A 12,190-nucleotide genomic window follows, 5' to 3' on the forward strand; every position below is an offset into this window, starting at 1 on the left:
GTAAATACTGCCTTTTAAAAAATTGCTTCAGGCATCAAAACTCGTATTACAATCCTGAAAGCTCTTCCATAACATCAAAAATGGAGTTCCACATGATGAGATCTGATTATACCCCCCAAAGTAGCTAAGAATAACCTGTTGTATATGAATCTTTGAAAAAAAGGTAATTATGCAAATATAAATAACATCTATATGTATTAGTTATTGTCAGTGCTTCATTGTTGGTCTCCAGTAAATGTTTCAAAATTGCAGAATGCTACAGTGGCTTCTTAAAATTACAGTTAAACATTTCTGCAGAAATCAATACAGAGTCTGAAAACAGACTTGCAAGTTATAGAAAGCCATGGAAGAAGATTTAAGCATGTAGTTTTTCAGAATCATCTCTGGAAGGCAAATCACAAACAGTATTAAGTGGATCAAATAGCAGTCAAAATACTAAATCAAAAATCTGCCATAGAATGTGCAGTGTGTATGAAGTCATTGTAGCTAAAACAACCCACTAACATTAGTCAGTGGGAGTATAAAATGGATATAAATGACTGTCACTTGTGAAATACTTTATTCCCTCAACCGCAAACAGAATGTACTACACAAAATATAGTTAAGGATTTCCTAATATTCATGGGGTTTTTGACATTGTTCATATTCCCATGTATACACTTAAAAATAAATGGTTTGCCTAATTGCCAACCACTAGGGCTAAGGGGAGTGGAAAAGCAAAGCACAAGCCAAAGCTTGTTAAAAACGATCACCTAACATTGACATACAAAGTATAACCAAGGGCTTGGATATATGAGATAAGAGAAACAGTGAAAAAAAGGGATTAATTTATTTTACAATTTTACAAATGATAAAACAATAATACCCGGTTGCTATACACAAACAATAAGAAAACAGTGTTGAACAGAATGAACTTGAACTTGACAGAATAAACCTCATCTTTCAATTCCACAAATTCTATAAGAAATACTCAGTAGCAATTATTCTGTGCAGCAATGCTATCTCTGTAAACTCTTTTCTTTTCCTGCTATTTACATTTGAAACACTTGTGCTTTTGCCTACACAAAGAAATGGTTTTTATTAAAAGGTGCTACTTAAATGAGAAACACAAGGCCTGGAGCCACAATCTGAAAACTGTAATTCGAATACATTGCTAGCTTGAAGGCTTTACTTTTCTTCTTTATTATTATTTTTAAGATTTGGACATACTAGACCCTTACTGTAACTCTACGTATGAACGACATAGAATTCAGTTATAAAGTAGATACCTCTTAAAGCACGTTAGTAACTGAAGTCTCAAAAGAACTTCTTTATTCTAAAGTGGACTTACTTATCTCCAGGGGAGTTCACAGTGCAGACCCTGAAGATGTTAGCATAACACAAATCTAGTGTATACATATTACAGACTCAGTGTGTATACACACATATACACATATATAACATTGTATATATGCATCACACATGTCTATTTGTACTATATAGGTATATCTATAGCACATATATAATAAAATATCTATTTCTAGGTGGGCTTTATTTGGATTTTCTTTCATCAAATACAAATAATAACCCTCACTCAATTTTTAAAACATTGGTATATTGATAATGTTTGATGGGAAAACTTTCAAACTTGTAGAGATAACAACTAACTATACACAACTCTTCCCATACCCCTTCCACAATTATATATACTCCCTACAATAACCACATGAAAACAACTCTTTCATGAACCAAATATCACGTTATATGCATTATGTCTAACTGGCTCAATTAGAAATAAATTAATTTGTTCATCTTTTTTCTGTATAGTAGCTGAATAACTAATTGGTATGTACACTACCCCTAGCATTACTTAAATAAATTGCTTTTGTAAGCATATATGTAGAAATTCCCATTAGTAATTGATATACAATTCATATGATATACAATACATGAAGACATTTGAATGCCCAGCACCTTCTTTCAGATAGAAAAACTTCCGCAGTAGTTTCAACAGTCCTGTGGGCTGAATCATTAGATTTGCCCAGAAAATCTATTACTTGCTCACTTTTTATTTCAGCAACTTAACATAAACTACAGCACAGGCTGAATAATAATGATGAAAATGTTTCCATGGTCTATTCACGTCAACAGCACAATAACAACCATGTTCTGTAAAGGACAAGAATATTTCACAATCAGCTGCCTGAGCATTGCCAAGTACAGGGTTAAATAGTAAAAAATAAATTAAAATATTAAAATTGTGAACATATATTTTCAAAAGAAAAAGCTCCACCTATTTCAAGTATGCTTTTATAATTTGATTTTGTCATGATCCTTTATGTTCCGCTATTGGTTAAATCTCAACTCTTTTTCTCATTCTTGCCATTAGCCTTCATTGATCTTGCTCTGTTCCCATAAAAAGGCCACAGTAGACAGTTAAAATGGGAGGGCAGATGGAAAGGTATACAACAAGGAATGAAATGGGCTTGTACAGTTTGTCTTCTTTGAACCCTAAATACCTTTAACTGAATTCATTCTTGACTATTGAAATCCCTGAGATGAACAAAAGCAATCTCAATCGACACTGAAGCCCTTTTTTTCATGCTGAACATTTTTGGAAGTGGGCAATGTATTTAGAGAACACAAAGGATATGGTGACAAAGTAATGTGAAAAAGCTAAAAAGGCACTACTCAATGCATCTATGAGATAAACATCAATGCACAGAACAATGAATGGCTGAGATATGTGTGCTGTGGCCTTAACATTGTTTAAATGTATTTATTGAAAATATACTAAAAATGGTCCGGCTGCGGTGGCCCACACCTGTAATCCCAGCACTTTGGGAGGCTGAGGTGGGTGGATAACCTGAGGTCAGGAAGTTCAAGACCAGCCTGGCCAACATGGTGAAACTTTGTCTCTACTAAAAACACAAAATTAGCCGAGTGTGGTGGTGGGCGCCTGTAACCCCAGCTACTTGGGAGGCCGAGGCACGAGAATCACTTGAACCCAGGAGGTGGAGGTTGCAGTGAGCTCAGATAGCATCACTGCATTCCAGCCTGTGTGACAGAGTGAGACTCCATCTCAAAAAAAAAAAAAAAAAGAAAAAAGAAAAAGGAAGAAAATATGCTAAAAATGGCAAGGTACCTTGCTGCTGCTTTTTTAAGATATACTTTAAATGAGTGCCCAGATGGATTTTACCTTTAAGATATTTGCTTGTGACTTCTAGATTTCTGTTGGATTTAAACTAAAGGCTACTAGAATAGCTTATCATTTGCAAGTAGTCCAAATTTAGATTTTATAAATCACTTTCAATTTGTTAAGTAAACCAGACTTTTCAACTTTACATTCAAAACATGTATCTATTCTCTTACAATTTCTGATAGATGAGAGGTTTAATTATAAAAGTACATTAATGTTCCATTCATTTTTAGCTATCAGTCTCCTATACGCATTAGATTTTACTTACTTAGAGACACATACATTCTCAAAAGATGTAATATTCTATATCCCAAGGTTTTACTATATTAAAAAAATGACATCTAATTAAAAATATTGAGAACTGTACTACTGTGAATATCCTTTTCCATGGTAACACACACACACACACACACACACACACACACGTACTTCATGCTTTTTATTCATTTCTCAGACTGTTTTCCCTAAGAAACAAAACATATATATTCCCCATGTCATTTCTTCTTTCCTCAAATTGCCTGCCCAAGAAATAAGAAATCAAAGTACAAGTGAGAATGCAGTGCTTCTGCCCAGTTTCTAAAGAAACAATCTACTATCATAAGTTACCAGAAAACTGGCCTATTGGTCAATTCTGTTATACATTAAAAATTTTTTAATTACTTTATTAATAATTTCATGTGTTTCTTGAAGAACACATGTGATATTGTGACTAAATTTAACTACAGAAAATATTGGTCAATTAAATTCATTTTAAATGCAAAATATTGACACAATTTCACTGTTAAACCTCTTGAAATTAATCATCTCTATTTTGAAAACAATACTCTATTAATAATGTTATTTCTGCACTAAGAAATTTAACAGTAATATATAAAGCATTTCCATATTTCTATTTGAATAACAAGGGGAATATCAAAGAACTGGAAGTCACATTTCAGCTATATCAATCTAATATTTATTCTAAAGGGCAAAATGCTTCCACAAAATTATTATGTAATGCAAAAGGTGTGAAAAACATTTCAAATGAAAATAAAGTATGAGTTTGAAAATTAAAAAATATTTAGAGACAACTTTCACATTAATAGCAAAATAATATATTCATGTTAATAATATATTATTTTCATGAAAGAAAAATGGTTTGCTGTGTAGAAACACAAGTGTAATCTTTGGTACCAAAGATTTTTTTTTCCCTGCCTATTTTACCATCTCTGATGACATGGAACATCTTTCCTTTAGAATGGCCTAATATTACATAGTGGTTCACTTTAGCTGGTACCTTCTACACCACTGGAAAATAACATGGAGGTTTAGAGCCGTGCAAAATAAAACTTTTTTTAAAAATGTCGGCCAGGCACGGTGGCTCACGGCTGTAATCCCAGCACTTTGGGAGGCCGAGGCGGGTGGATCACGAGGTCAGGAGATTGAGACCATCCTGGCTAACACGGTGAAACTCCGTCTCCACTAAAAATACAAAAAATTAGCCAGGCGTGGTGGCAGGCGCCTGCAGTCCCAGCTACTCCGGAGGCTGAGGCAGGAAAATAAAGTGAACTTGGAAGGCGGAGCTTGCAGTGAGCTGAGATCGCGCCGCTGCACTCCAGCCTGGGCAACAGAGCGAGACAAAAAAAAAAAAAAAAAAGTCTTTGTGTGATAGCTTTTAAAAAGTATAAGAACTTTAAAAATAATTACTTAAAGTTTATTTCCTCACTCATATGCATCTCAGAAAGGATTTCTAAGCATCCCAATATCCAAACCAAAAGAGATTCCAGAAGACAAAAAAAACATAAATTAAAACATAAAATTCATGATCAGACTCAGAGTCCTGACTGAAGGCATTTACTTGAGTTGTTTAATCTTACGGATTTCATTGCTCAAACTGCTTCCATCTTGGCTTCTGCTGACAAGGATGGTTTAATTTCCCAAGGTCTGAGTTGCGTTCCTGGGGTTCCTCTTCTAATGTGCTTGGTGTTGCTGTGGGCAGCCTGACAGTGATGAACATATTTGCTTTGTTAACTAATGATGAGTGCACTGTTGGATCTTGTAAACACTACTGATTATACATTCAAACTGTATTCTTAGTGGAAGTGGCACTTACTAGGACCCTTAAAGTCAAAATATTTAATTTTTAGAGCACTTTGCAGGTATTTCATCAGCTGGTAGTCGATTTCTCATGAACGTCCTTTATTCACCTTTCAGTTCATTGGTGGATGCTGAAACCCAGCTGTGTTTTGGATCCTATTTTCAAATCTTCGGAAGCATCTTCAGAAAAGAAGTGCATATTGTTTGTTTCAAAATGTGCTTTATTGCTTTACACACTTTCCTGTTGTCAGTTTTAGAGCTCCTCTATTATGTAGCACATTTAATGTTTTGAATTCTAATGGCATTCTGTGAGGGCTTGCATTGGAAAAGTACCTATATTTTAAGTCATCGTAATAATGATATTTGACCGCTTTTCCATTTAAATCCTTAGGGAATGGCCAGAATCCATACAGGTGAATTTCATCACAGAATCTTGTGGCAAGTGTATACATGAGAAGACCTGTGCTGGGTCTTTTGATAGGAACTTTGTTGGTCAGCCAGTAACTGGAAAAACAAAAAACAAAATCAAGAAGAGAAGAATTTAGAGAAACATGGAGCATATCCTATAGCAAGTATATAATGCAGAAAACTTAAAAGGTATCTTTATGAATAATATTTTAAAGAATTACTGAAGAAATATTTTTAAGCATTTAGAAAATTTGATGCTTTTATTTTATTTCTTCTTTATCCTTTATTTTCTTTCTTATTCTTGAGGTCATATAAATACCCAAGGGACCTGGAATGTAGGTGAATATTACTCTAGAATCTCACCTTTGAAATGAATAATAGCAAACATTTATATAACATGCAGAGTAAAATCTTCTCAAAAAGGATTAAATACGACTGCAGAAGTCATGGTAATTGGGTAGAGATTAAGTAATCCTCCTAGAAAAAAAAGTTTGAAACTACGCCTATAGATTTTCAAAATGTAAGATATTGCAATTAAAAATCCAAAGAAATAAATGCTTTATCTACGTTATATCAACTGATTTATTCAGCTCCAATTTTCCAAGTCACAATTTACTAAAACAAATTAGAAGCCTCACTTCCACTCACATAAGAACAACAATAAAAAAAAGTTGTAGAATAATTGATAGTTTTCCAGTTATGCAATTTAACATTTTGTTAGATAGATAAAATATATTTCAGTGCTGATAAGTACTTTATAGGCAATAAAGTGCTTCAAAATGTTTAAATCCATCACTGCTGTCAAACATTGGTGTGAAAAGCACACAAACTCACATCTCTGGAAGTAAGGAGACTTCCAATATTTCTTGGCATATTCATTTCCTTAAGGACAATGATCTTTTTTGAAAACAGCTGAAAGAGTGTGGATTTTTCTCTTACTTTCAAAGTTGTCCAATGATAAACACAAAAACTTAATAAGTTTAAAAATTATTTTGTTTTTGCTATCGTCTTCTATTTGGAGAGATATGTGCTCTGCCATCCAAACGTAAGGGGAATATTATGTTAGATCCTGTTTGTTGCTGTATTTAATAAGCTTGCTTTAGATTTCACATATTATTTTCTTTTTCTCTAAAACTTCTATAAAACTTTCCAGGGGAGATAAAATACATCTAGAGTACTGAGTATGAAAAAAACTTAAAGTGATATGTTACTTCATTTCCTTAAATAAATTTATACTTTCAAACTTCACTGGAAACATCCAAAACAGGGAAAATATACCTGGCCATCACAATTCTATATTTTGTCTTTCATTTTCTCCCTTCTCTGAATCAGGATTGGCCTCACACATATTCTATTTTTTCTCATTTAGTGAAGGCCATGGGCTAAATATTTTGAGCTGTATGAAATGTGTTATGAACCCTTTATTATCACAATTGTTTTGAGAACATCTGTTCTCAGTAAAGAAGATTTTATAAGAAATTTTCAGAGAAGAACATCTAGGAATTTTCTCATAACTCAAAGTAACTGAATGAGCAAAACCATAACTTATACACTATAAACACAATGAAGAAACCATAGACAGTGATTCTATGCAAGGAGCATAGTCAAACTTCTTTGAAGGCTTTGAAGAAACTATGATGTGGCCTGAAGCTCTCTGGGCTCTGAGAAAACAAGTGTTTTTTAACATGAAATAATGAATATAAGAAAGTATTGTGAATGTGATTTATGTGAAAGTATTGTGAATATGTATGGTTGCAGAGGTTAAGTGATAGAGTTGGTTAGTTAAAAAAAAATCTATCTATTTATAAATTTTTAAAGTAAGCCAAGCAAATTCAAAATCAGTCAAAAAGAAAAGAATATTTCCATTAGGCAAAGTCAATGATTAGGAACAATTTGGCAGTATGAAGGTCATGCTGAATTATTTCTAAAGTGAGAAAAATGCTGCTATATTACTTGTATGAAACTCCAAACTTCTTACTATCAACAAATGCTTTCCATTTCCTAATTCTGGAGAGGTTTCCTCGAGGTTCATGTAACTATGGTTGCTCATTGACAAATACCAAAGCAATTTCTACATGCAATACAAATAAGTAACTACAACGTTAGAAATGCTGAAGGCAAAATTATTGGCTTTAAAATGGTGTCAGAGACGTGAAATCACTCCAACTTTTTTGATACAGGACATCTTATGAGACACCACAAATAGAATATCACTGAAGTGTCTTGAAAATGAAACTGTGATTGCAAAGCATCTTATTTGAAAATAATGAGTAGAGTGACTTTAAAAACTTTTTGTGGTCTTGTTCTAAATAAATTAATCTATGCAGTTAAAATACTGAATTAATTTAGCTTTAGAAATGCTAACAGAAAAATAAATTTTGTGATATTTGATTTGCAACAGTTTGAATAATTTCAAAGAAAAATATACCGTCAATATTTCAGGACATTTTTGAAGAAACAACACAAAATAAATGCCACTTATCCTATTGATTTCTAAAAAGTGTCACAGAAAGATACACCTTAATAAATGGCATCAATATGTAACAGATAAGTTGAAAAATACCTTAAATCAGGTCACTAAGTCAGGCAATAAGTAATAACTTTCTAAAAATTTAAAAACACAGAACTGATCAAATACAGTCAATAAGACTGTATTTTGTGTTTATTATCAACCTAATGTTGTGTTTGAAATTGTATAGGCCAATCTAAATTATTGCAATTCAGTATTAAACCAGTAACAAATTCCACATGTGAAAAGGACAAGAATAGATCTTCTTTTTAATTCTGTTGGCATAATTGGTTAGATAATATTTATCAGCATCAAAAGCTAGAGCCCAGACTACAATTTTGAAATCCATACCTGAATATATCTACCTATACACAATTTGATATTTGAAAACTGCAAATTTTTATGGAGTCTATCAAAAATAGAATATTAACTTGTGTTTCATCCTCATTAGGAAAAATATTAAATTGAAAATAATGCATTGATAAAATAATGGAATATTCACACTGTTTCAGTATAACATGTTCCAGCTTTTATCCCAACTGTACATGTTATGGTTTAAAATTTAGCAAAATTTTAAATTCAAACAATAATTTAGTTTGTATACATGTATTTCTTTCTATGTAAATTGATTTTTTTGAGTTACCAAATCCATGTAAGCTCCTTGTAGAAAATTTGAAGGAAAAAAATCTAAGAAAAACATTACCTATAATCCATCCACATAAGGATAATTACTGCTATAACATGCAACATCCTTTTGCTTCTCTGGCTGATTTGGATCTTAATATATATTACATTCACACATAGACATATACAAATTATTTTTCATCAGAGAGGCTATGTTTTATTTTTAATATTATTAATTTCCTTTCATCCTTCCTTTCTTCCTTCTTTCCTTCCTTCCCTCCTTTCTTCCTTCTTTCCTTCCCTTTTGTTTTATTATTATACTTTCTTCTGTTGTATGAAACATTCACTCTGGACTTTATGTGTAAATAGAACATTTATAACTTTTTAATAAATTTGATAGCCTCTATAGATCTCACTACTCTCTCACATACAAAACAGAGCATGAAAGCTCTGTTTTGGCTAAGTGAGGTGTCTTATATACTCTTGCTCCAACATATTAGTTCAATTTCTTACTTCAAACAAACTGAAAATTTGGAATGTCTCTACCCACCAAATCAGTGTGCTATAGAAGGCTATATTTATAGTCAGAAGACACAGCTTTGAATCTGTGATATGTTTATAAGTACTTGAGAAAGCTGCTTCACTTCCTTGGAGCCCAGTTAACAATATTTAACATGAAAGGTTGTAATGCTGTAAAAGAGACAGTAAAGGTAAAAGAACATAAAGCTTGACATATAATAAGCAATACTACTTGGCTCTCAACATATCCCAAAACAATCATTCTTCAGTCCCACTCACAAATCCGACTTCTCTCTTGGAACCTTCTGTGACTACTTATTGGCTGGACAATTGTGGTAACGTCGTTTAACCTCAATGGACATGTTTCCTTAATTCTGAAACAAACATTTAATTCTATGGCTTTGGGGTTTCCTCTATAAAATTCGATTGCAGTTTCAAATCTTCTCTCTCCATGAAATTGTGTGAAACACTCTTATTCCTTGTCTCCTTCCTCCTCACCATTTTGTTCCCTTTCCTTCCTTCAGGTTGTAACACATTGTGAAGAAAAGAAGGTACCTAATAAATGCTTATTGATTTTAAATCCTGTAATATTTTAGATTTTATCTCATAATAAAAGCAGATAATAATCACCCGATGAGTCAAAATACCTGATTATTTCAAGCAACCACAGTTTTAGGAACAAAAATGTTATATTTAACAACGTTGATACTAAGGAGAGCTCACATTCAATATATTGACAAACAAGGAATATTGGTTTGTGTTTATATTTAAATAAAGAAGTCTAAAAGTTTAGAAGTATTACATTGGTGCAAAAGTAACTGCAGTTTTTGCTATTGAAAGTAATGACAAAAACTGCAATTAATTTTATACCAACCTAATAATGATAGTTTTTTCTCTTAAAATGTTATTCTTCTTCCAAAAATCAAATGTGACAATTTCTAGAAGAATTTGAATATCAAGGATCGAATCTCACTGTGCCAACAGCTGTAATTTAATGTTATATTATAAGCAAAGTTTCCATTAATGAGCCCAGAAATTCTTCTATCTGGAATGTGAGATGAAGTGTATAACAAAATATACCTTTATATTCTTAATTAAGGAGTCTCCTCTATTTCTCCTCTCATATTTATCTTCCAGTAACTGAAATTTGTGCTTCATTCCACTGGAAGACTATGTCAAGGGTTAAAAAAATGTCTTTTGGTTCTTCCAGTCTGCAGTAATTTGAGATATTATAAAATAATTGGCTTTCTTTTTTTTTTTTTTTTGAGACAGCGTCTCGCTCTGTCGCTGTGTCACCCAGGCTGGAGTGCAATGGCGCAATCTTGGCTCACTGCAATCTCTGCCTCCCGGGTTGAAACTATTCTCCTGCTTAAGCCTCCCAAGTAGCTGGGATTACAGGCGCCTACTACAACGCCCAGCTAATTTTTTTTTTTTTTTTTTTTTTTTGTATTTTTGGTAGAGACTGGGTTTCACCATGTTGGCCAGGCTGGTCTCAAACTCCTGATCTCGTGATCTGCCTGCCTCTGCATCCCAAAGTGCTAGGATTACAGGCATGAGCCACTGTGCCCGGCCAAATAATTGGCTTTCTATTAGTAATCTTTGCAGGACATATCTGCACATTCTCAACTCTAGAGTCACCCCAGAAACCTAATAGGTTGACATTATTTTTCCCATCAAAAATCACAGTATGGAGCAATAAATAAATGTATGTTTTTTGAGATTCCATCATTCACATTTGTCAATATGTCCATTCATTCTTATGAGGAGTATATGTGTGTCAGCTACATAACATGAAACTTAAAGCAGTCATCCGTGGACATATTGAAATGAAATATCTGCTGTTTTCTTCCCTACTGTTAAAATAGTCCTTTCATTGTATTCTAGTCTGCAGTATATTACATAAAGCTCAAACAAGTTAATTCTGTTTTGAAATTATTTTGGTACAGTTCATGATACCTTTTAAGATTATGAGATGGCTTGTGTTTGTCAGATAAAGCAGGGATGATAGTAAATTTCTTAAATAAAAGTGGAACTTCCAGCAATGAACTTGCTGAGAATAATTCACTCTGCCATGAAGTAATCCTTATAGTATGCCAGACAGACAATAAGTGATAGATCTTAAATCTTCTTCTAATGCGTGTAAATAAAGGGACAGACAGACATATTTAACATGATTTGGCAAGCTAAGAGTAAACCTAGGGATAAAAAGATAAGCGATTACTAAGAGGTAGCAATAAGAATAATTTATTGAGAGTATATAATGGGCCAGAGACAGTGTAAAGAGCTCTGTATATGGTGCTTTTTCATTTAGTCCTCACCAAAAACCTGTGAGTAGATGTTATGTCATAGCTGAGGACACTGAGGCTTGGTGGTGATGGGAAAGAAAGGATAAATAATCAGTTGAAGGTCACAGAAATTGTAGGTGACAGGACCAAGATTTAAGCTCACATATATCTGGCTATAACTATTTTAATTTTAACTTTAAAAAATTGTATTCTTTAGCTACTTAAGAACATTCAGCTTGGAATAGCAAGTCCTTAGGATCATTTCCAACATGGAGTTAATTGGTGGAAAAAATAAATAATGATCTGTATGGTGTTATGGTGATTAACAGGCCAGTATCAATAGTCGTTTTTTTTCTATGTGTGAAGATTTTTGGGAATTTTTTTCAAAGGTAAATAAGAGAGGACTAGTATAAAGGACCCACTTTTCTCATGTACACTCTCAAAAGTGCTTGAAGTCAGAAGACAATTTTGTACTTTCACTATATATTTTACTTAACCACATTGCAAATGACAAAGGCAATGACATTGTACCAAAGGGTAAGAATTTCCATGCAGAATTGCATGATGCCTCTGAAGGTATTTTGAAGTATC

At 33.0% G+C, this 12,190-nt stretch overlaps 1 protein-coding gene across 1 annotated transcript in view; it reads right to left on the minus strand.

Annotated features, from left to right (window-relative positions):
• Positions 1-805: 805 nt before the first annotated feature.
• Positions 806-12,190, minus strand: part of ST8SIA4 (ST8 alpha-N-acetyl-neuraminide alpha-2,8-sialyltransferase 4) — a 98,061-nt gene continuing 86,676 nt past the window's right edge. The window contains 1 exon segment of the mRNA XM_031011766.3: positions 806-5,758. Coding sequence (XP_030867626.1) covers positions 5,476-5,758 — 283 coding nt within the window. The 3' untranslated portion in view covers positions 806-5,475.

The sequence above is a fragment of the Gorilla gorilla genome, chromosome 4 (genome assembly GCF_029281585.2).
Source record: "Gorilla gorilla gorilla isolate KB3781 chromosome 4, NHGRI_mGorGor1-v2.1_pri, whole genome shotgun sequence".
NCBI classification, from domain to species: Eukaryota; Metazoa; Chordata; class Mammalia; order Primates; family Hominidae; genus Gorilla; species Gorilla gorilla.